Raw genomic sequence first — 25,456 nt, 5'->3', positions numbered from 1 at the left:
TTTTGTTTCTAGATTTATGTTCCAGATGAAAATAATGCTGTTTTGGGAAGAAACACAAATAAACAAGTTTTTGAAGGATTGACAACTGGACTTCTCAGAGCCGGTGCTGTGGTTTTTAGCTGTCTGATTGCCAACCGACCAGATGGAAACAGCCGGCCAGCTACACCAAAAATACCAACACAGGAAATGAAAAGCAAACCCTCACAAGGTGATGCTTTTAACAGTCGAATTCAAGACCTTATCAGGTAATTGCTGCATTTCTTCAAAAAGTTTCTTTGGTTAAAAAGGTTAGAATAATGTGAATGAGGCTGTAGTTGTTAAAAGGTTAGAATAATGTGAATGAGGCTGTAGTTGTTAAAAAGGTTAGAATAATGTGAATGAGGCTGTAGTTGTTAAAAGGTTAGAATAATGTGAATGAGGCTGTAGTTGTTACAGCACTGTCCCTAGCTCGTGGTAGAATCTATACCGTCATTTGTAGAAAGAAGGAAACGCAATGCAGAGCTCAGCTGCCACCCTCAACGGCGGCCTTGGCGGCGGTGCCAGAGCCCTCAACTCGTCCATAGCAGCATTCCCCACCCAGAGGCACTGAGCACTCCCTCGGCACACGTGTAGTTCAGACTTAATAGAACAAGAGTTACCATTTACAGAGCACTCTGTACGGTGAAGATGTTGGAGTCTTTGCAGCCCTAGAAGTATACAGCTTCTAATTTAGACGAGATGAGGAAATTGTTCAGGGAGGTTAAGTGCTGTGTCCAAGGTTATGTAATGAGTTAAAAAGTAGGGGCGAGAGCTGAGACTGGAGCTCCCATGTAGTTAGACTCTCAACATCTGTGCACTTTCCTCCACACAAATGTGGCCGGTTCTGACACCTGTTCGGGGCCTGCTTCCTTCAAAGGTCTCCTTTGCTCACGGGAAATTTACTCCTACTTTAGCATCTGAACTTTCTCCCCTTGGGAATCTTGACTCAGGTAGAATGTTTAATTTCCCAGCGGGGTTCCATCTGGTGTTAATCAGTTACTGCTCCACCAGTCAACAAGCCTGCTGTGGTCTGCCTGATCTTAGGACGCAAATCCATGCAATTTGTTGCTCTCTGAAACTTATGGTAGGTTAATAGAGAAAGAAAATGCCCTCCTCTGCATGTGTTTCTTTCACAGTTCATAAATTCCCTCTGGCTTCTTGTACTGCTTTTTGGGAACTGTTGTTTCATTCAGTATCTTCCTTACTCTTGATTACTTCCTTCACTCACCCTTCCATCTGCCTGCCCTCTTTCCCAAGTCTGTTTATTGCTGGAGAGCACCAGGCCCTTTGGGTCCACAACCATTTATCTTAGAGCACTTGACTTTTACCCTCTCTGCCCTTTCTCTCAGTTGCTTGATCCCATTCAATTTCCTCGTGTCCTTTCGGTTATTGTAGGACTTGCTGTCCCTGCTGATGAATGTCATTGTGTCCGAGCATTCTCTGTTAGGCTCTCTTGTGATGCAGCAGCCCCTGCATTCCTGTCACCCAGACAGTTTAGCTACATGCCTTGACTGTCATGAGGCAAAAGACCCGGCATAATGCTTCAATGCAATTACAGTCCACCTTCTAGGATGCATGTTTTTTCACATGTATTACTTCAGTTGCCAAATCCTTCCTAAAGGAAGAAGGTATTGTTGGGGGAAAGGTAGCAGTGTTTTTCTGTCAAACCAGATAACTAATGTGACTTTTAAGAGATGATTGACAAGCACAGTACTTGAGAGCAAACCCTGACATAGGTCTCCTTCTCCTCACCTGGCACATAACAGGCATGACTATATCTTTTTTCAGTGTTTAAATGTTCTATTATTTTTTTAAATACATGAACGTGCACAAAACACAATATTGTAGATACTATGTTCTAACAGTTGATAATGGTTCTCTATTAATCTCAGATTTGGGATTTTTTTTTCTTATTGTGAACAAAACAAATACCACAGCTAGACCTTTGTCCCTTTTGCCCCATTTGCTCTCTTCTAAGACCTACATCATTATGTTGGAGCTAACACACATCATTTCCATGCCTGCTCTACGTGTCTGTAGGAGCATGTATGAATATCATAAACAATATATTCCACTTTACATTTTTATGACTCTTTGTTGTTGTTAGTTTTTGCTCTGAGGGGCCTGCCACCCAGCTCCTGAATAAATTGAGGCTTATTATTATGAATGCCTGGTCTCCGCTTGGCTTGTTTCTTGCCACCTTTTCTTAATTTAAATTAACCTGCCTATCTTTTGCCTCTGGGCTTTTACTTTTCTCATTTTTTGTAAACCTTTCTTTCTTACTCTGTGGCTGGTTGTGTAGCTGGGTGGCCCATGATGTCCTCCTCCTTCTCCAGCTACTTCTTCCTTTTCCTCCCAGATTTCTCCTTCATTTATTCTCTCTGCCTGCCAGCCCTGCCTGTTTCTCTTTCCTGCCTCACTATTGGCTGTTCAATTCTTTATTAGAACATCAGGTGTTTTAGACAGACAAAGTAGCACAGCTTCACAGAGTTAAACAAATGCAACATAAACAAGAGTAACACACCTTAAAATAATATTCTACAACATTCCTTAATGTGTATATAAATACTCTGATAGTATGTTGTCAATTATTAGTTGATGTAATTAAATTCAACATGTTCTAATGTTGTTAATTTTACCTGTTCTGCAATTTGCTCTATGAATAAGCCCATAATATTTATTTACCCATTCCCATAAGAAAATAATTCTTCCTTGTACTGTTCACTAAAAAATGGAGTCTTTATCCTCGTAGACATGGTCTCTGTTTGTATGAGTTTCGAGGTCATGTACTTAGAGGAATTTGTAGATGATAAGATAAATGAATATTCATCTTTACCAGATAATCCCACACTGTTCTCCATAGTAACTGTATAATTTTCTATTTCTATCATCAAAACTAGGAGTTCTCATCTCCCATATCCTTGCTTTTGTAATTCTCATAAGTATCAAATGGTAAGCCACTATTGTCTCCATTTATATTGTTCTTGAGTGAGGTGAAGCATTGTTCATCACCATTCTAGCATTCAGAACTTGGTTGTAGAAAACAGAAACCACTGGAACAAATTAAATTGAGAGGATTTAATATAGGAAATTAGGCACCTACAAATTTATCTATGCTGTGTCTCCAGGAACTCACAAACAATAGTGTAAAACTGTAGGACTATTATATCCGTAGACATCAAGGACTACTGACTCTTTAAAAATTGAGAATTGTGCTAGACTAAGGAACTAAGGAGATCGTTCAGTGGGTAAGAGTGTTTGCTATGAAACTAAGTTCAAATTCCCAGCATCTACATAAAAGCTAGGTATACCTGTTACGTGACTGTGACACCAGCATCAAGGGGCAGAGACAGGTGGATTCCGGGTACTCACTGGCCAGGCAGTGTGCTTCAGGTTCAGGGAGAGACCCTATCTCAAAAGTAGGTGGAAAGTGATAGTGCTTAAATCACGTTTATCTAATGGATCATGCACTGGAGGATGATAATTAAGATCACATTTCTGTATGGATAGTACTGAACAGTATACAGGGCTGTATTCCTAACTTTCCTTAGTTCTAACAGTTACTAATAAGGAGTGGTTTAAGAGAGAAGAAAAGAACAACCTTGAACGCCGTGGTTTAAGGTGGCAGACCTGTTTGTTAGGAAACAGAGACAAGCAAAGCTACTCACTTGTTCTTTCTCCCGTTCACCCACCACCTGTGCTGGAGCTTGGTAGCACAGAACTTGTAATTTAGACTCTCCAGAGTAGGAAAGTAGTGAGTTGAAGGTCAGCCTAAGCTATACCTCAGAACCTGAGTTCAAAAGAAAAGAAAGATATCTCCAATTGTATGTATTTATTTCCATTTACCTAGTCTTATTCCATGACTTTGGAAGATCTGTATGCTCTTTCAGATGGTATGTTTTTCAGATACCCTGGCCCTTTTCTCATTTTGTGTGTTAAATATCCATCATTTTAGAGTTCTGCTTTAATATTGGTATGCCATGGACAATTTCTTACATTTACTGTTTGGTGAAACTGTTTGTTCCAGCCTTGAAAGGTTCTTTTTTTCTTTAAACATAGTAAAGATGGTGTTTCATTGCCATCTGACTTCCATCATTTCTTATAAGAAATCAGCCTCTACTTATATCATTTTTTCTTGTAAATAATATGTCCTTTTTTTGTTGGCTTCTCTCACGATTTTGTCTTTGACTTTCCACAGTTGACAATCTGTTTAAATGTAGATCCTTTGTGCTTATCTTGCCCAAGGTTAACTGAACTCCTTGAATCTATATAAATTGGTGTTTTTCTGCATAAATAGAAATCTATCCAAAAAATACCTCTACAAAGAAAATTTCAGCTACAGATGACTTTATTTGTAAATTTTTTGAAACATTTCAGAGAAAAAAAATACTACCAATCACACAGATCCTCTCAAAGAAGAGAGACTACTTACCACTTTGCCTTATGATGCCAATAGAAACACTAATAACCAAGTCTGACAAAAGTATTCCCCAAAAAATCCCATATCAGTATCCCTTATGATGAATACAGTGTAGAAAATCCCTGACAAATGTTAGAAGTTAAATCCAGCAACATATTAGAGCATAACCAAGTGTGGTTTATTTAGAAATGGAGAGCAATTTTAATATTTTAACCCATGATAATTGATTGCCAAGGATAATAAAAGGTCAAAGATTGTACCTTTCTGTCAAGCTAAAATATTAGCCTGCTAAAGTTTCTCCGATAACAGCAAAAGATAGAAAACTCCCTAGGTTAGAGAGAGAGAATTTTGTTAATCACAGAGAGAGATTAGTTTGGTTTTGCCCAAGTTCAAAGGAACTACAAAGGGCCAAACCAAGTGGATGTTGTGCATGAAGTGAGTTTATGTCACAGCTGAGGAAACTCCCAAAACCTAGGACATCCCAGTTCTTTATCGTGGCTGAAACTGATCTGCTGACCATTTGCCTGGGAAAGGAACATAGTCTTTGCTATATGACATCAAACAAGCCTGTCATTTGCTTTGAAGAAAGACACCATCTCTGTCCTCCTATACAGTCTATGTTAGAAAAGAGCCAAAGCACAAGACCTTGGATTCAGTCTCCAGTACTGAAGGGAGAAAAAAGGTCCAGAATAAAAGCTGTGAGTTCATCCTCTCATAAGACATGCAGAAATCTGATAGATGTGGAAAATGAATTCCTGGTCATATCCTCCCTGATCAGCTCAGTACATAGGGCATTTTACAGGATATAAGCCATTAGTAGGATTAGAAGAATTCATATTGTTTAAATGGCCATATTATCCAAAGGGATCTGTAAATTTAGGGAAGTCCCCATCAAAATACCAATTCTTCACAGATCTTGAAAGCAATCCTAAAATTCAAAAGGAACCACAAAAGACCCCCAATAGACAAAGCTGTCCTGAACAAAAAGAGGAAACTGGAGGCATCATGACACCTGATTTCAAGACATACTCAGGATCACGTTAGCAGAAACAGCATACTGCTGGCACAGAATATGTAGACCAGTGGAAAGGGAAAAGACCTACAGATAAATCCATATATCTTTAAGCTAACTCTTCAAAAAAAAAAAAAACACCAAAAATATGCACTGGGGAAAGGATGGCATCTTTAGTAAATGGTGCTGGGAAAACTGGAGATCTACAATAGAAATTGAAAAGAAATCCCTCTTTTCTTATGGTATATGATTATCAACTTCAATTGGACCAGAGACCTTAACTATTGCCTGAAACTCTGAAAGTGCTGGAGGGAAATGCCAAAGGCAACAGTTTCTTCACTAGTGCTGAAACACAGGAAACCTGTAAGTAAAGAAAGAGGCAACACAGTGAGGGGACAACCTACTGAATTAAAATATCTTTGCCAGTTAATCATCTGATTACAGATTAATATCCAAAGTACACAGAGAACTCAAATAACTTAGTGTTAGGAAAGTAACCCTATTTTAAAACAGGCAGTTTGTCTGAATAGGCACTTCTCGAAAGAGGAAACAAATTGTGTGTGTGTGTGTGTGTGTGTGTGTGTGTGTGTGTGTGTGTGTGTGTGTGTGTTACATGAACATTTTATGTGAGTGTGTACACATGTGAGTATGGAGGTCAAAGGTCAGCATTGGGTATCTTCCTCAGTTATTCTCCATCATGTTTTTGAGACTGAGTCTAATTGATTCTAGTGCACATTTGATTTGGCTAGCTTGGTGGCCAGTGAACTCCAGGAATCTACCTGTCTCCATCCTTCCCAGTGCTGGGGTTATAAACATCCAGCCTTTGTATGGGTGCTAGGTATCTCCAAACTCAGTTCTTCATGCTTGTGTGGCAGGCACTTGACTGAACCATTTCTTCTCAGAACTTTTGTTTCAGCATTATACTGAAAGTTCTCAATAGCTTAATGAGGTAAGGGGGAAGTGAGTGACACTGAGTTTATAAAGGAAGAAATAACTGTTGCTTATAATATCATAATAGCATATTGTATAAAACATGGAATCTACCAAGAAAGTAAAAACTACAACTAAATAAGTAACTTTTTGAAGAGTTGGAGGATAAACATACAACTTATGTAAATCTCAGTGTTATGTAGAAGTTTTGAAGCTATGTTCAGTTTTAAAATGCTTCGTGTTTTTGATACTATTATAAACTGATTTTTTATTAAAAAACTTACATATAGCAATGAATAATTAGGGATTATAATTTTAAAAATAATATAATGTATAAATGCATCCAAAATAAGAAATATTTCCAACTAAATATCAAGAGACAAATATAATGCCTTTACAAAGCATTGCTAAGAAAACTTAAGAGACCTAATAATTGTAGATACATTTAATATCTGTGGATCAGAAGATTAAATATTATGAAAATACCATTTCAACTCTGGTGTTGACTAGGACTGATACAAGTTGCTTCTTACATTTATATGGAAATGACGAAAGAATTTTGGAAAATTGAAAAATCAGAGAACTTGATGGGTTTTTAGGCTAATTCTGGGAAATATTTTGTTTGAGAATTTCACACATGAAGAAAATGTGCTGTGATCAAATCCATTCCCAATTCTTTCCCTCCCAATTCCTTTGTCTCTCCACCACCACTTTCCCTTCAACTGCTTGTGGCTTTTGTTTGTTTGTTTTTAAACCCACTAAATCCATTTAGTGCTACAGTATATAAGATACACAGGGTGCAGAAGCATGGGTAGTCCTCAGCAGCCTCATCCCTAAAGGAAACTGGCGTTTCTTCCCTCAGCAGCCATTGGTTGCCAATAGCCCCTCGACCAGGAGTGGGACTGATAAGCCTTTTCCCCATCCATACTGGGATTTGGCTGGCTTAATGCCATGCAGGTGTTGTGGACATTGTCCTCACTGCTGTGCTGCAGCGCCACAGTCATGTCTGGCAAACACTGTTCCTCTGCAGATGATCTTCCCACCCCCTCTTCTGCAGTGAGCCTTGCAGAGGGAAGAAGGATGATATAGATGTCTCTGGAACATCACTCTTATTCTCTGCACACGAACTAGTTGTGGGTCCCAATATTAACCACCATCTACAGCAAAAAAAGAAGCTTCTCTCATGAGGGCTGATAAATGCATTAAATCTGTGGGTATACAAATAAGAATTTAGCCAGATGGTGGTGGCGCTCGCCTTTAATCCCAGCACTCAGGAGGCAGAGGCACGTGAATCTCTGTGAGTTGGAAGCCAGCCTGGTCTACTGAGTGAGTTCCAGGACAGCCCTGGCAACACAGAGAAACCCTGTCTCAAAAAACCAAACAAAAAAAGAACTTAGGGGAAAATTTGTTACTATGTCCATTTAGCAGAATAATAGTATCGTTTTAGCCCTGAGGCTACAACCTCACCAGCCCCAGGTATTTGGGACCTAGGAAATGTTTCCAGGCATGAGTTCTATCTTATAGAGCAGGCTTTAAAGAGGGAAAGTGGTCGGTTACTCCTGTAACATTCACACACCATTGCACCAGTTGGCATAAGTTGTTACCGTAGCTCACAGGGTTTACAGCTGGGTAAGAGTAGTGATTACTTTTCTCCCTCAGTAGCATAGAACCTTCCAATATTATGAAAGCTAGTCACTAGGGATGAAGCTTCCAGATCCCTACCGTCTTGATTTCTCCAAGTCCTGTGACTATGACTCCTATATGTGGTGATGTTACAAATTTCTTGTTTTCTACAGTCCTGTCTAGTATCACATGCTGAGTTTACTTGCTAGCTCTCTTTTGTGTGCTTTCATTTGAAATTGTTTTCATTCTTAGTCTCCACCTCTCATGATACTGACAATTTTCAGTGGGAATGGAAAATTATCTTGTGGAACATTCCTAGTTTGTCCTTGTGATTCAGTTAAGGTTATGCATCTTTTTATTTTTACAAGGAAAAGTTTTAATGTTTCTTACATTCTTAATGTGATTTTTTTTTTTAATGGAGAACCTGAAGTCGGCATTAGAAATATAAAATGTTAACAAGAGTATTTGAGTAGCATGCCATGTGGGCAGTCCTGGGTAAACTCAGTGGGCCACAAAACAAAACGCATGCTAGTGGGATGAGGATTGTTGAAAGAAGAGGATAAGAAATTGTGAGTTGGTCAGTGAAACCAGAACGCATTGTGTGTGTGTGTGTGTGTGTGTGTGTGTGTGTGTGTGTGTGTGTGTCTGAAATTGTCAAACAATAGATTAGTTTTTGCAAGTATATCTGGGAAGCATCATTTTATCTTCTAAACCCCTATGTTGTGGTGAATTTGATTCCCTAATCCTTAAAACAAGTACTACTTATTAGGACTGTACCCAGGTGGTAGTGGTGCATGCCTTTAATCCCAGCACTCTGGAGGCAGTAACAGGTGGATCTCTATGAGTTCGAAGGCAGCCTGGTCTACAGAGTGAGTTCCAGGACAGCCAAGGCTACACAGAGAAACCTGTCTTGGAGGGGGGAAAAAGAAGACTGGAGAGCTCATTACAAAATGTTTCACCTATTGTCAGACTCTTCAGAACAGGAAGAATGATCAGAGAATAGCTGATTATTTAGTGCTATATCTAAGAATATTGGTTCTTATGTAGCTTTATTCAAACCTATGTTCTGTCTGCATGTTGAGGGATCCAAGCTTGGATATGGTAAGATGTATCATGGAAGATGAAGGCATTGCCACCTGTGCAGACTGAAACATACTGTTCTCTCTCACTAGCTATGTGGTGAACATGGGTCTGATTGACAGACTGCATGGCTGCTTCCTCTCAGTGCAAGGCCCAGTGGATGAGAACCCCAAGATAGCCACATTTCTGCAGCATGCCACAGGATTCTTACGTGGGATGTGTGCCCTCTGCTTTGCTGTCACTGGGAGGTAAGACTCACGTGTTGGAGCATCGCTTAAGTGTTGCCTGTCTTTGACTGTCACTGCTGTGTGGCATGCACTCAGCTCCTCCCCTATCTTTCCCTTGTCATTGGTTTTCTACATTGTGACATGGATTGCGTTTTTCTGAGGGTGGGATACATACTCCTACCAGAGTCTGTTTTTCACTGGGGTCATGAACGTGAACTTGACTGTCTAAAGACCTGAATGATCCACTTCCTCTTCTGCTGAGATCCAGAGGTGCCAAGAGCTTGTCTGGCAGTCAGTAAGTCAGCAACAAAACATATACCAAGCCAAAGCAGGCCGTTGGCCCCGAACAGCACAGCCTCACTGTGGTCCTGTCTTCTCCTCCTTTCAGCTCTCTCTTGGACTTGCTCTTCTCTACTTTTCCTTCTAACAGTGTACCGCACAAAGGAGTCAGCCAACAAATGTAGCTCCCTGAAGGCACTTATAACTCAGAGTGTGGCTAAAGTAAAGTGCCAGTGATTACTGTGGACTTGAGCACCACCCTGTAAGGTGTCCTCAGAAACGATCATCCTCAGGCCAACAGGATGGTTCAGTGGTTAAAACCCACAGAAGCCTGGTGGTGTGACTTTGATCCCTAGAACTCGGGGTTGGAGGAAAGAACTGACTCCCAATCTTGTTCTCTGACTTCCAAGCATGCACGTGCCCAGCAGGCACATATCATAAAATTAATAAATTTAAAAGTAACAGTTCTCTAGAAAGGACAGGGAATCTCCTGAGTGTTTTCTCTCTGAGGGAGAGTCATTCACAGTAGTGATTTGGTGTTTTGATTGGAATATGATACACCCCTGAAGTATAGCAAAGATATTCAATCAAGTATAAGTTAATTTTAAGTTTGCTTAAAATTAAATTCTTAACGGCACGTTTTGTATTTTGAATTTTCTTTCATTGAATATTTTAAAGGTTTGTCATAAAGAAAACAAGTTATTTGAAGCTTACAAAATCTCACTTCTTAAAGAAATCTGCATCTGTATCCATGGTACACAGAATGCAAGTGATGCGTGCACAGTGTTTTATGAGAAAGGCATTTCTTCTAAAATGAACATTGATTTAGTCCGTTACAAGTAGGATCCCTAAACCCGTGTGATCTTCCTTACTCTGACCCAGTCCCTCACCTCGGTGACATTCAGAGAAAGATTAACACTGTCTGAGACTTCAGGGAAGCAAAGATAGCCTGTGTTCAGGGTCTCCTCACGTGATTACTTTCTATCCAGGGAGGGGGACAAAGTCTGCCTTTCTGAGAACAGAGTCAGGAAATGGTTCCTACAACACGGTGGAGAGTCTGGGGACAGGACCAGCTCTGTCTGGACATGGACACCAGTTTACAGCCACCACTCTGCCCACTCCGGTCCTCCTGGTGTTCCCTCAGACGACAACCCCTTTGGGGCCTGGCCCTTTATCTGTAGTGCACAGTCTTGCAAACGTGCCAGCGTTTTGTCTATGTCACCTGTTCTCATTCTGAATTTAAATGACCGTCCCCACGATAAGTATTTCTGTATGCGGTTGGTGTGGAGTTTGTGGGCTTTCCCTTGTGCTTACACAGTTCAGTCAGCTGAAGTCTGTGACACCTGAAAGAACTCCAAAGGTCATTCATCGTCTCATTTCAGTAGGGAAAGCAACTGAGGCAAACTGACTTGAATTAGGACTCAGTTTTTGCCTTGGTGCTTCCATCTCTACCCTTGATGTAATATTATTCAGAAAGTTAACACGTGGATTTATCTGGAAAATTCCTCATTTACATATATGGAAAACAGAGTTCTCTTCTTTCATGTCCCATCATGATCTTATCCAGTGGCCCTCACTGAGCATTTGCCGTGTGCCAGATGTAAATTAGGTACTAACAACACTGATTTGGGGGAGCCCAGAGTCTAGTGTGGAGTTAGATACAAATTAATAGCTACTGTAAAAGAGACTGTACACAAAGGAAGGAAAACACCCTAAGGTTAAGAAGCACTTCAATAGGCTGAAATATAGGGGTTTTGTTGAGACAGGGTCTCACTTTGTTGCCCCTCTGGCCTAAAACTCCTTATGTAGACTAGGCTGGCCTCAAACTCACAGAGATTGGTCTACCTCTGCCTCCTCAGTGCCAAGATTAAAGACATTCCCCACCTCACCCTGTCTATCAGTAGGCTGAATCTTAAAGTATGCTGGACAAGCAGAAGGGAAATGCAGCACAGCGTATGGTGAAGCAGGCAATCCTGTTTCTCCACCCGAGGATGTTCTCTGCCAAAGACCAGGTGAACTAACGCATATAGGAGTGACCCTCGAACAGGAAACCAGTGGATATTACTCCAGCTTTCCTGTCCTTCAGTGGAACGATTCTGAGACACATTCACCACTGTCTCACAGGGTTCCCAGCAATAGCCTATTCATTAATAATTCCTTGTTCAGCTTTTTCATCTGCCCTTCTCTCTCTCTCTCTCTCTCTCTCTCTCTCTCTCTCTCTCTCTCTCTCTCTCTCTCTCTCTCAAGCACACACATACACACTCTCTCACACAGACACACACACACACACACACACACACACACACACACACACACACACACTCACACAAATACATGTGCACCCATATCCTTGTTTAAAGATATGCTTTGGGGGCAGCCCAAGTCAAAATACATGGTTATTTAAAACTGTGTAGTGTTTTGTCTTCAGCTTCATATCCCTGTAACCATGAAGAGTAAGGGGCCTTTAATTGACCTCCTTAAATGTTGGTTCTTGTGAGGCTCAAAGGAAAACAGGGGCCTACTGCCACTGAATTGTTTGGACAGGATCAAATTTCTATTCCAGATGAGCACTCTTGAAAAGTGTAGAGATGGCTGCAACCAAAGGATTAGCAAAGAGGCTTTTTCATGGTCCACATGAAAAATATTGCATGCCTCTAGATCCAGTGAAAATAGAGAGGAGCAAATACAGTAAGAGAAGGTAGATATGTAAGATAACAAGGGGCTTCGTGGTGTGGGAGATGAGGGAAAGGCTCTGGATGAACCCCGGCTTCTGACTTGCAGTTTTTGAGCAGTAAATGTTACAGTCTCCAAATTAGCGAAGATTAAGTGGTTTGATACGTGATTTACTCTTGGTAGTTTCTAAGAGTTCTTAATTTCCCCCAATATAATTTCTTTGTCCAACTTTAGTTGCTTAGCAAATTTCTATTAGCGGGACTTATTGCAAAAGCAGATTATTCTGGAAATAAAAATAGGTCCAGGTGGTTCTGTGATATGATTTCCCTAGGAAATTCTAGTAGGGTTTATATAAGCTACTACTCTCAGAATGGGAAAAATAATCTACCTGCTCTTGTTGCTGTCCTTCAGTCTGTCTCCCACCATTTCCAGAACACCGCAAACCAGTGCAGGGAGTATTCTACCGCTCAGACTTGCTCACATCTAATGTTTACAGGTCAGCTATGCTGGTCCCCTTCTTCATAGAAAATATATTTCTAAACTATGATCTACAGTGACCCAGTCAAGCATTTTGTTGCATGCATTAGAATTTCTATGCTATCTCACAGCCCTGTCTAAGAAATAGGACCTGTGGTTTGCTTTATTGGAATAATTCACATAATGCCTGTTTTGGCTACCAGAGACTAACTAGAGTCAGAATGTCAAGGAAAGCTTGTCCTTAAAGCCCTTCTGTGAGTAGCCAGAATAAAGGACAAAGAAGAGCCACGGAGGCCTTTAAAAATTATGTCTTGAACTGGCAGAGCCTGAGATAATTAAGCAGACTAATTGATAGCACAGGCTTTGAGTAAACATGCTGCAGTCTGCCAGCAGCCTGGCCTTTGTAATGGAGATTGAGCAGGTCCACTTTTGGACTCCTCTCCCATTGTGCTCTTAATCTTCTAATTTTTACCTAGGTGTTCTGAAAGACAGTTTGGGAGTCAGAATTTGTGCTGTTAATCTATGCTTCAGTGTGGGGGAGGAAAAAGTGGGCCCACGGTTTCTATACTTGGTTTTGAACAATGAACATGTACTTATTTAAGTAAAAAGGGGAAATGTGATGAAAGAATTGGTTTAGTTTAGGATTACTACAGAATTTTAAAATGAAAAATGTTCATAAACTATAATTATTATTCACTTAAACAAAACTGAACCATTTGTAACAGGATTTTCAGAAATGTTTATTTTGGGCTATCAGTTTTCCATTCTTGGTCTTATAGGAAGTAAAGAGAAAAGGATGGTTGTGGGTCTCAGGGCAGCACCCTAATCCGTAACCAGCTGGGTGCAGCCTCCTATAAGGTGTGGAGTCCTCAGCAGAACAAAGAGGACCAGAAAGTGGAGTTTTTGTAAATCACAGTCAGCTCGGCTCCTACTTACAATGCAGTGACTTCTGTCTTTATCACTGTAGCTACAGTCATGTAGTCGAGGCAACAGAGGAGCAAACAAACAAACAAATATGTTAATAGTATAACCCTTGAGAACCTTTCACCTCTGAGGGGAGAGAATGGAAGACATGGCTGATAATGATTGGCTAGAGAAGACATCTGAATTTAAAATTCATTTTATAAAAAGGAATTTGGTTGTTACATGTATATATGTTTTCCATTTTCATATCCAACCTACACTAACAAAATATGTTGTAGCCAAGTCTAGAAGCCTGTGTCACAAAAAGACCAGAATGATTTATAATTTAGCCCATTAATTATGGGGATATAAATGAGTGCCTCTCAAGTGTTTAAGGATGCTTCCAAACCATTTGTTCAAACAAAGGTAAACTTTTAATTCTGCTTCCCTACCTATCCATTCATTCATTGAACAAATATTTATGTAGCACTTGTTCCATGCCAGGTCCTATGCTAGACTTGGGAGAAAGCAGAAATGACTCAGTGCTCCTCTTATGTCCTCAAAGACCTGGTAAGTTAGGAGGAAAAGGAAGAAACATATACAAATATCCACGATAAAAGACGTGAGAAAGACGTTAGAATGCAGTACTTGTATACAAGCACTTGGCAGGCTGTCTGGCACGTGTAAATGCCTAATAAGTGTTGGCCACTATCAGCAGCAGCAGCAGAGTTCAGGAGAGGGGGAGGTTACTGTGAGTTTATAAGGGCTAGATATTTTCTGGAATACCTAAAAATTAGTCCCCACCCCTAAAAAATGGAAATAATAATACCATATAGAGTGGAGGTAAATATATACAGGAAAAAAAAGTAGCATAAGCAAAGATATAAAATCAGAAAAACATGAATAACAAATACAATACTTTAGCTGAACTTTGACATGTTTGGTGGTGATTGTAATGCCTCACAGATGATGATAAGGTTAAAATGTAAAACTATAAATTATTTTCTGGTATTTTGTGGGGACAATAGTGTCATTAATAGTCTTTGAGCAGAAACATGGACTGCTAAAAACCAAATTTTGAAACATTGACAAGTACCATATGAATGACGTATTGGAGAGAAGGAAAAAAGTGAGTGTGACCATTAATAGCATCTTAAGCAAAAGAGAAAGAAAATGTGTGTGTGGTTTTACCAGCCTCTGAGGCATCCAGCTCCAGACTTATCATCATTGGTCATTTCTTTGCATACCCCAGGTTGTAGCTAAAGTTTTCCTGTATCCCACCCAGTTTGCAGCCACTCAGACCCAAGTAAACACACAGAGGCTTATATTAATTAAAACTGTTCAGCCATTAGCTCAGGCTTATGACTAACCAGCTCTTATACTTAAACTCAGCCCATTTCTGTTAATCTCTATGTCGCCACATGTTCTGTGCCTTTACCTGTGTGCCATTACATGCTGCTCCCTGGACAGCAGGCTGGCATCTCCTGACTCAGCCTTCCTCTTCCCAGAATTCTCCTTGTCTGCTTATCCTACCTATACTTCCTGCCTGGCTACTGACCAATCAGTGTTTTATTAAACCAGTATACAAAAGCATTATCCCACAGCACCAGGTAATCTACCACCATATTCTGTTGATTGAAAAGAACCTTCAATCACCCAGTTTTGCAATAAGATGTGAGTCTTTTTAATGACCTTGCTTGTCATTTTCAATTTGGATATATCTAATGGCATGGGGATCATTACTTACTACAGGTCCAGTTCTACCACTGATGGGTTTCTGAGACTTAAACAGTATCCCCTCACACCAGGCTGCTGCTTATGGTAGTCCAGCTCATTCCTTGCTGACATACAGACTGAACTGGTCCTGCCTTTCTCCTTAAATGTCTGTAACCTCACATTTCCTTTTGATTTGCTTCTCTCTATTCTAGTTCATTGCTATGGCAGTGTAACAAATTATTCCAAAGTCTCACAGATTTTGTAGGTCAGGAATTCTGTCAAGGTACAGGGAAAGATGAGTCATCTTTATTGTACAATGCCTAGGCCCTTGGGAGACTTGAAAACTAGAGGCCATCTAAGCTCTCATTCACATGTCTGTCAGAGAAGACTTCTCTGGGGTAATGAAATTGTATCTTCAAAGGACCAGCCATGAAAAGATCCAAGGGAAGAATATTCTGGTTGAAAAGAATGGCAAGGTCCTGCCTGATTTGCTGTGTTCCAGAGTCAAAACTAGTGCTGAATTTGATGAGCAAGAAAGTGATAGGAGATGAAGAAAGGGCCAGGAGATGAGGAAGACACACATTAGAAAGCTGAGTTTTGCCGGGGGTGGGCGTGGGGGTGGCACGCCTTTAATCCCAGCACTTAGGAGGCAGAGCCAGGTGGATCTCTGTGAGTTCAAGGCCAACCTGGTCTACAGAGCAAGATCCAGGACAGGAACCAAAACTACACAGAGAAACCCTGTCTCGAAAAAAAACAAAAAAGAGAGAGAGAGAGAGAGAGAGAGAGAGAGAGAGAGAGAGAGAGAGAGAGAAGAAAGAAATCTGAGTTTTGCCAGGCATGGTGGCACACACCTTTAGTCCCAGCACTTAAGAGGCAGAGGCAGGCAGACCTCTGTGAGTCTGAGACCAGTGTGGTCTGCAGAGCAAGTTCTAGGACAACCAGGGCAACACAGAGAAACCCTGTCTCAAAAAAAAAAAAAAAAAAAAAAAAAAAGAAAGAAAAGAAAAGAAAAAAGGTGGGGGAGGATCAGAAATTTGAATTTCATTCTAAGCTTGATGGGAAACCAATTGGAAGTTTTTAAACAGAAGAATGACTTTAAAAATAAAGGAGAGCTGGGCGGCGGTGACACACGCCTTTGATCCTAGCACTCAGGAGGCAGAGCCAGGCAGCCTGATCTACAGAGTGAGTTCCAGGACAGGCACCAAAACTACACAGAGAAACCCTGTCTCGAAAAACCAAAAAAAAAAGTAAAGGAAAAAAAGCGTTTTTATGCTCTATGAAGTATGGATTAAAAAAGCAAGAATGGGAGCCCAAAAGCTCTGTGAGGAAGGGCTGTGGTTATCCGAGAGCCCCTTAGGACAGTTGTTCCCCAGTTACTCAGCCTTTACCTGGCAAGGCAGCAGAGGCTATGGCAGATCCTCTGTGGCCCATCTGGAAATCAGAAAGATCAGACGAGCCAAAACTAGGACCCTTTGTTGTTTTCAGTACAAAAATTGAAACTAAGGAGGTCCACGTATCTCACATGAGAGGCATTGTTGTACAGCATCCCTGTTGTGTGCTTCCAAGATCTGAACTGGTCCCAGTCAGTCACCCTGAGCTGCCTTCTCTCCCTGGAGGCATCTCCTTCCCCTTCCAGTCCCCTCATTTTCCCTGGACAGCACTGGGCCTGTTGTTCTTCACTCCCCCACTTCTGGGCTCAGCCAGAGCCCAGCCACCACACAAAGAAGCTCAAATCCTCCATGCAAGGACACCACCAAAATGCCTGAAGCTGGCATCTGGCAGACATGTGTATTCAAAAGATATGAAGATGCTGTACTGTGGACCTTAGAGGTCTGAGTGTTCTATCCAAGCTGGGAAAGGTCAGGAAGCATCCCTCTGCCCTGCAGTCCCTGAGGGAACTTGAACACAACCTCCAGGACTATAAAATGCTCCATTTATATTATTTGTAGCCACTAGGTTGTAACAGTTGGTTCTACCAGCAATAGGGAGCTGATAGACTGCACCATTACTGAACTGCAGCCTCCTCCAGTTCAGGGGTCTTTCTTGCCTTTTAGTTCTCAGTGTTCATTGTATTGGAGCACTGGCACTTTGGCTTTTGAGCAGAGTACCCGAGAGAGCATCATTTGTTTTGTGCTCACACAAAGCATAGTAAATGATGATGTCACTAGATAAGTGTTGGCGTTCTTGGAATATCCCAAGATCTAAGAGCTAAAAGCTAGAATTCTGCTGAGAAATAATTCACTTCCTCTTGTGCAGTGAAATTCTCACCCATCACCAGGGCAAACACAAACTTAATCCACTCCACACCAATACTGTGCATACTGATAAATTCTGTCTTATGGTTTCAGAGCTGAAATGAAAGGTTCACAAGATGCCTTAGAGATTCTAGAAGTAAAGGATGAATGAAGCAAAATCCTGGAAGCTATGAGAACAGTGTAAATGGTCATTAGCCCCACAGGAGAGAAGCATGGATGCTGTAAACCAGGAAGATGAATATAGACAAACTAGGAACAAATGGGAGGGAAGGAGTTACAGAGTCTAGAACTACACCCTCCCATACTGTTGTTTTAGGCTAGTGGAGGCCAGTTATGTAACGGATGGCCTATGATTCATGCTCATGCAAACTGCTGCTTTTTTACCTAACTATACGCGCCTATAAAGCAGTGTTGAGCCTGGTGTGGTGGCGCACGCCTTTAATCCCAGCACTCAGGAGGCAGAGGCAGGCAGATATCTGTGAGTTCCAGGCCAGCCTTGTCTACAAAGTGAGTTCCAGGATGGCCAGGGCTATTAAGCAGAGAAACCCTGTCTCAAACAAACAAACAAACAAACCAAAAAAAAAAAAGCATTGTTAGATTTCAGGTGCTATACGGCATTAATGATAGCCCAGTTATACTTACTCTCATTCAAATCTAGTTTTAGTGAATACAAATAAATATCTCACTAAAATCTCTAGTCTTCAATAAGTCTCCAAATAAAAATATCTTAAAATCTGGTAAAAATTGAAGAGTTTTTAAATTTTAAAGTGTGCTATACAAAACTTCACATCTGATTTTTAATCTTTTGTGTATTTTTAAAATATTTTTATTAATTTTTGAGAATTACATACAAGTATTTTATTTGTTTTTTCACCCCTACTCCAACTCTCAACTCCTCCCTGATCCATCCCTAATTTCCTGCCCCCTCCACAACTTCATGTCCTTTTTTTCCTTAATAACATAATATATTTTAAGGAGAACTAGCCGGGGCGGTGGTGGCGCACGCCTTTAATCCCAGCACTAGGGAGGTAGAGGCAGGTGAATCTTTGTGAGTTCGAGGCCAGCCTGGTTTACAGAGTGAGTTCCAGGAAAGGCACAAAGCTACACAGAGAAACCCTGTTTCGAAAAACTAAACTAAAAAAAAAAAAAAAAAGGAGAACTTTATAATGCATGCATAATATACATAAAGCCTTTTACTATAAACATGTTGTGTTAAAGAGATTATAACTAAGAGTTAAGACTCAACAGGAGCCAGGAGCCTGTTGATGGGCTAATCTTTATTTTGGGCTAAATCAGAAGTAAACATTGAATCAGAGAGATAGCTCAGCAGTTAAAGTCATTTGCCTCCAAGCCTGACAACCTGATCCTGATCCTTGGGACCCACATGGTAGAAGAGAAAACTGACTCCCACAAGTTGTCCTCTGATCTCCACATGTGTGTTATAGTACACATACACATGTACATACACAAATTGATTGATTGATTGATTGATTGATTGATTTAAAAAATTAAAGTTAATATTTTCCAATGTCCATTCAGGTCTGCATTAATCCATGGAAGGCAAGAGCCACACAAGCCCTCACAGCCATTTTATACTCCATGAGTTCACTTTAAGGGAAATATACTTTTCCTCAAAGCAGTATCATGTGCATTTTTTAATCGTTTCCACATCTCAGTCCCTGAATGCTTGGCTGATTTTCCTGAGCCAACACATTTATTTTCTTAGGAGAATATTCCAAAGACTGCTGTTTTATTAGCTGTAAGGTCAGTCCTCGTGCCCAAACTTCAGGAGAAGCACTGCTGGTGACCTTCTCCTGAAGCTTTTTGTTTGAGTTTTGTTTTGTTTTTGTTTGTTTGGCTGATTGGCTTTTTGCATTTATTCTTTGGAAAAAAAATAAAAAATTCATGTCGTCTAGTAATTGCTAAAAAAGGTTATGACAAAGTTCTTAGCAATGAAGCTGTATTCCTGAATGTCTGTGTTAGAATATGCTAATCTGTCGAAAACAGCAGGCTTAGTGAGGGGGAGTCAGCATTCAGAGTCCGAGGAGTGACACTCTTGTCACCAGCAAGTGTCACACATCCTCAGCTTCTGAAAGCCAGTTAAGAATTCCTTTTAGGACCGGGCATGGTGGCACACACCTTTAATCCCAGCACTCAGGAGATAGAGGCAGGTGGATCTCTGAGTTCAAGGCCAGCCTGGTCTACAGAGTGAGTTCCAGGACAGCCAGGGCTGTTACACGGAGAAACCCTGTCTTAAACAAACAAACAAATTAGTTTTAGGGAGAACTGCTTTCTGATTTAGCCTGTTTGAATAGGTAGTCAGCTGATTCCAAACACGGGTCTCTTTTCAGAACCTATATAATAATAGCAGACAAATTAATCTCTTCTCATGTCTGTAGTTAAGGTCTGACCCCTAATTCTTTCAACTTTAATGGCAGGAAGTAAGAACCAATTGATATTCACTAAAAAAAAAAAAAAAAGTTTGTAAAAAGTGTTCCAAATGTACCTTTTTGGGAAAATAAAAGTCCTTTTCCAAACTTGAATCTTTATTAAGTAACATACTACAAAAGATCTTATGATGACACAAAATTGCATTGTATTTAACAATAGTCAATTGATAGCAAATTCTGACTAAAGAAAAGGCAGAGAGAAAATAAGGAATCACTTCCTGTTCTATGTGGATGTTTTTGGTCCTTGGGCAGAGCACAAGTAATATGGCCTGTGTCATGCCCCTGCCTCTGCTCCTTAGGAAGCTCATGTGATTTGCTTTAGGTTGTAGTTGTTATGCAGTGCACACCATTCATGAGGATAGTACCAACCCTACCAACTGAGAAGACCCTGCTATGTATATGAGGTAATAGAATTCCGTGAGAACACAAGGATGACAAGGATTTGTTGTGTTCTATGATTGTGTTCTGAGCAATATCAGAAACAGAATATATCTGAGACATAAATGCTAACTAATGTTATCAGTAAAACTACTTCAATGCCACTACCAAATTAAAATGAATAAGACAATCTCTTTAGATAAGGTACTAGAAACTCACCAGCCAATCCTCTCAGTTCTTTACCACCTCTCTCCTACCTCCATTCCAGCTTGAAGGGATGACAAATGGTAGACGAATACCTGTTGCTCTTAAGAACTGAGAAGGATGTCATTGCATGGCTGTAGAGTAGCATGGGCACTTCTGCTGAGGGCTGTACAGATGATATAGTATTAAAGAAAGACACTGAGCAGAGCCTGCACCTTCCCAGAGAAATAGCCAGGTCCCATGAAAAAAGCGACATCTGACCCACTTGGAACAGCACTGAGAAACATTAAGGTTTGTCCCGTCTATCACACCTCAAACTTGCATCTCCTCAGACCCAGTAAAGTAAAAGTGAGAATTCTTTCCAAGTATGGTGACAAAGGTGCCCATCTGCAGCCTGCTAGCTATGAGTGTGCCATGTGCTCAACAGCTAGGGGAATCACCCTGTGCCAGAGTGAATAAGGAAGGGCTCCATCAAGTACTCCACAGTGAGGCAAGGAGTAGTCTGTTCCTAGCTAGAAGCTGGGGATGGGGAGGTGAATGAATACTTGGCCACTGTATATGCTTTGACTGCATGCTCTGGTCCCTACGTGCTTTGTATGCCTTAGTTCAGGAATAGATAGATTTAGCAAAACCTTGCTGTCTCACTGTTGATTTTAAAAATCCATTTACCACTGAATTGCCTTTTCTGTCTCATCAGTAAAGCTGCACGCCTCGGTTATAAGTTGACTTCATAATGATCTATGTAGACCTAATCTGGTTGTTTTGGGGGCTATGGCCTCCACAACCTATCCTGCTAATATTTTTTTATTCTGGAACAGTGCCTACAAAGCAGCTGAAGCATCTCCCTTCAGTGTGTGGACTTACTGCAGGTGTTTAAGGGCCCGCGTTTTCCTGGTAGCTGCTTCCCCTGAGAAGATTCCCTATGTAGATCCAGAAAAGGAAACTACAGTGTCCTGGATCTCTGAGTCCATAAAGCTCTCACAGAAACTGTGCAGTTTGTCCAGATGTAGGTACCAGAGATAGTGGGGGTATCCTAGGCTGCCAAGTGTGGGAAGGGCACCAACTGCATGGTGCTCAGTTACCACTTCAGCAGCAGGCTGGTCTCCCAGGGGAAAGAAAGGGAAGCCCCACAGTATACTTAGTAGGGAGGGCTACATTTGTTTCTAGAGGTCTCTTGTTACATCATTACACAACTCAGATGATTTGCTTTTGATGGTTTGCTCTTTGTGTTCCATTTAACCTATAAAAACACTAACATCCTTTAACTAGGTTTTTCTCAGAGTTGTGTGTCTCTTTGTCAGGTCTCACAGCATATTTGACAATAATCACCAGGATCCCACAGGGCTGACAGCTGCTCTTCAGGCTACAGACTTGGCTGGAGTTCTCCACATGCTCTACTGTATCCTCTTCCATGGCACCATCTCAGACCCCAGCACTACCAGTCCCAAGGAGAGTTACACCCAGAACACTATCCAAGTAGCCATTCAGAGTCTACGTTTCTTCAACAGTTTCGCAGTTCTGGATTTGTCTGCTTTTCAGGTACAAAACCTTGGTTCAGGTTGGTGTTAACCAACAAAAAAAGAGTGTGTGTGTGTGTGTGTGTGTGTGTGTGTGTGTGTGTGTGTGTGTCCGTGTGTGTCCCCTTGTGTGTGCATGTGGAGGCTAGAGGTGGATGCTGAGTATTCTCCTCTATTGATTGCCTTTTTTTTTTTTTTTTAAAGAAAGAGTCTCACTATGTAGTCCTGGCTGGGACTCCTACATAGACCAATTGGCCTCCCATTACAGAGCTCCACCTGCCTCTGCCTCTAGAGCACTGGGTTGAAAGGTGTGGGCCACCCCGCCCAGCTATATCTTCGTTTGAGACAGTCTCTCAGTGAAGCTGGAGCTCACCACTTATGGTAGACCTGCTGGCCAGCGAGCCCCCGGATCTGCCTGATCCCTGCACTCCCAGCACTAGGACTGTAGACACTCATCGGCATGCCGGCTTTTCACAGGGGGCTGGAAATCTGAGCTTAGGTCCTCCTACCTGCACAGCAAGCACTTTACCCACTGAATCATCTCCCTGGTCCCCGAAAGTTAATCTCTTTAAAAACATGTTTAAGGTTTATTTCTTTTCATTTATATTTTCCCTGCATGTGTGTCTATGCACCAGCAGAAGCCGGAAGAGAGCATCAGATGCCCCCCAATCCCTACCCTGGAACTGGAGTTATAGGCAGTTGCTAGCCACCATGTGGGTACTAGGAATTGAACCTGGGTCCTCTAGAAGAACAACTCATGTTCCCAACTGCTGAGCCATCTCGCCAGTCTCCAAAAAGTTAATCTTTTAATGTACATATAACGGGAGGTTCTTCTCCGGCATTTGAGATCCCAGATTACAATAAATAAAATAAGCTACTGATTTCTAGTACCATGTTAAATGTTCCACATGTGCTTTCTTGTTTATTCTCATAGATATTATGCAAAATGATATTGTACCGTGTTACAGATGGAGAAACTGGTCAATAAATAGTTTGCCAAAGGTTCTATTTAGCTGAAACAAGACTAGTTACCCATGACTCTCCACTCCTTAAATATAACCTATGCCACACTGCCACTTAGAAATCTTCTGTCTTGAATTCTTTAGATAAAGGTATTCTCATCCCATCAACTTTTAAATATTAAGGAAACTAATGGTTTCTTATAGAAATAGAACCAGAATTGATTATTTTGATTGCTATAACCCTCTATGGATGATTTAACTGATTTGTGTCCAAAGTAAAGGTCATTTATACATAACTGTACAAACCGCTATAAATTGATTTTATAGCTAAAGAAAAAAATGGCTTTTTGCTATAATACCACACTGTCAGCTTAAAAACAGACTTTTTTCAAGTCGGAAATTTAATTTTCAAAAAACACTGAACCTGTGGAACGGAGCAAGCCCCAAGGAATAGACTTTCCCTATTCGTTTATTAACTGTCAAGTGATTTCATTAAAAAAGGAACAAACTTGGCAGATGATGGACCCATAATTTAGATGAATTACTTGCTGAGAGGGAAAGGGCTATAGAGATGCAGTGTGTGAAGACAGTGGGCTGTGAATTCTGTTGTAACTGATGGCATGCCTTCAGTTCACTAATGTCCTTCTAGGGTTCTGTTCAGAAAGGGAGTTAGTGAGTTGTTTTGTTGGAGCTTGTACTTTGTAGAGTTCCTTTATCCATCACAAGGGCCAAAGTCCCTCCTGTAGGATTAATGTTTCTGCTTCCAGAGCAATTGAAGTGGCCTTTGCTGTTAACTGCAGTCTTCAGAGTTGTGGTAGCTTATGGCACACCTAAATGAGAGAGATCTGCTCCAGACAATGTTAGTAACTCCTGCTTCTGGTTGCATGTGACATTTTTATCAGAGGACCTCAGAATATAGAGTCCAGTAGTATTCCCATCAGTTAGGCCAAAATAAAATGATTTCCTTGTTACGATGGATGATGAAAAAGTACATAACTAATCCAGTTATTTTTATGCATTTGAAAGCAAACACTTGAACTTAGTGGGGTAAACAATAGCAATGTGATCAGTTTTATTAGGATCTCAGACCCTGAGTGCAGAATTCATAGAGGGCCCTTCCTAGTTCACGAGGATGGCTTGGCTCTATTCCATGATGACAGAACTTCCACCAAAAGAATCACAATGCTGAAGGAGGAAAAGGAGGGAGGGTAAGCATGTTTCATGGAGCTAGGAACTGAAATTATCTAGATGCTCTTTTGCTCATGTTTGATGCCTGGGATACCTTAAAGACTGTGCCTGAGGACTAGCTGGCTGATAGTCCTATATACAGCTTATATACTTATATACAGCTTATCTATGTGATATAGGCTTCTCCAAAGATTATGATGTCAGAGTCCTGAGGGGAAAGTCCTAAAAGGAAGCTTCTGGAAAGAAAGTGTTAAAAAAAAAAAAAAAAAAAAAAAAAACAACAACAGACAGCCACATGGCTTTTCATGACCTAGTTTCAGAAGTCATAAAGCTATATACAATGCACACTCCACTTAATACTTGGAAACTGAGGCAAAAGGACTACTACAAATTTTAGGCCAGCTTGTACTACATTGTTAGGCGTTGTCTCAAAAATAATGTTAAGGGGACTGAAAGATGCTCAGCAGTTAAGATCACTGGTTGTTCCTGCAGAGGACTTGGGCTCAGTTCTCAGCACCCAAATGAAGCCAGAAACCACCTGTAAGTTCAGTTCCATGCGATCACATGGCCTCTTCTGCAGGCACCAAGCATGTGTGTGATACACATATATACATGCATTGCAAGCATTCATGCATACACATAAATTAATATATATTTTAAAAATAATAACAATTTTTACAGCCTGACATAATCTGTTCTTATAGGAAGAGAGGAAGGAATGAAGGGAGGGAGGGAGGGAGGGAGGGAGGGAGGAAGGAAGGAAGGAAGGAAGGAAGGAAGGAAGGAAGGAAGGAAGGAAGGAAGGAAGGGAGGAGGACGGGAATTCAAGACCTCAGCTACATAATAAGCTAGAGGCCATCCCAGGCTACATGATACCCTGTCTCAAAAAACAACAGCAACAACAACAAAAATCTCTCTGTATAAAATATGTGTGCATACATATATATATATACATATATACATATACAAAGTATGTACTACTGGTTGAATCACTTATAAACCTCCCAGATTGAAAGAGAGAAGTAGGTAAGAGAATGGTAAAATATTTGAGGGTATTTATGAATTACACCACAGTTTAGCAAGCTAGATGACACATCATCTGTCCACACAGATACCATCAATGATCAAGTATGCAATGCTCAGA

At 40.9% G+C, this 25,456-nt stretch overlaps 1 protein-coding gene across 3 annotated transcripts in view; it reads left to right on the top strand.

Moving 5' to 3' along the window:
- Scaper (S-phase cyclin A associated protein in the ER) overlaps positions 1 to 25,456 on the top strand; it is a 369,576-nt gene that overhangs the window by 308,986 nt on the left and 35,134 nt on the right. For 2 of the 3 annotated variants that reach the window (XM_016004546.3, XM_006971561.4), the window contains exons 26-28: positions 13 to 245; positions 9,176 to 9,331; positions 21,947 to 22,184. In XM_016004546.3, the coding sequence (XP_015860032.1) occupies positions 13 to 245; positions 9,176 to 9,331; positions 21,947 to 22,184 (627 nt within the window). Of the gene's footprint in view, positions 1 to 12; positions 246 to 9,175; positions 9,332 to 21,946; positions 22,185 to 22,800; positions 23,052 to 25,456 lie in introns of those variants that run through there. The other variant, XM_076576323.1, reaches the window with a different exon arrangement.

This window comes from Peromyscus maniculatus, chromosome 7 (assembly GCF_049852395.1).
Source record: "Peromyscus maniculatus bairdii isolate BWxNUB_F1_BW_parent chromosome 7, HU_Pman_BW_mat_3.1, whole genome shotgun sequence".
NCBI lineage: Eukaryota > Metazoa > Chordata > Mammalia > Rodentia > Cricetidae > Peromyscus > Peromyscus maniculatus.
The sequence above is the reverse complement of the archived record's forward strand: the minus strand, read 5'-3'. Positions and strand labels throughout refer to the sequence as shown.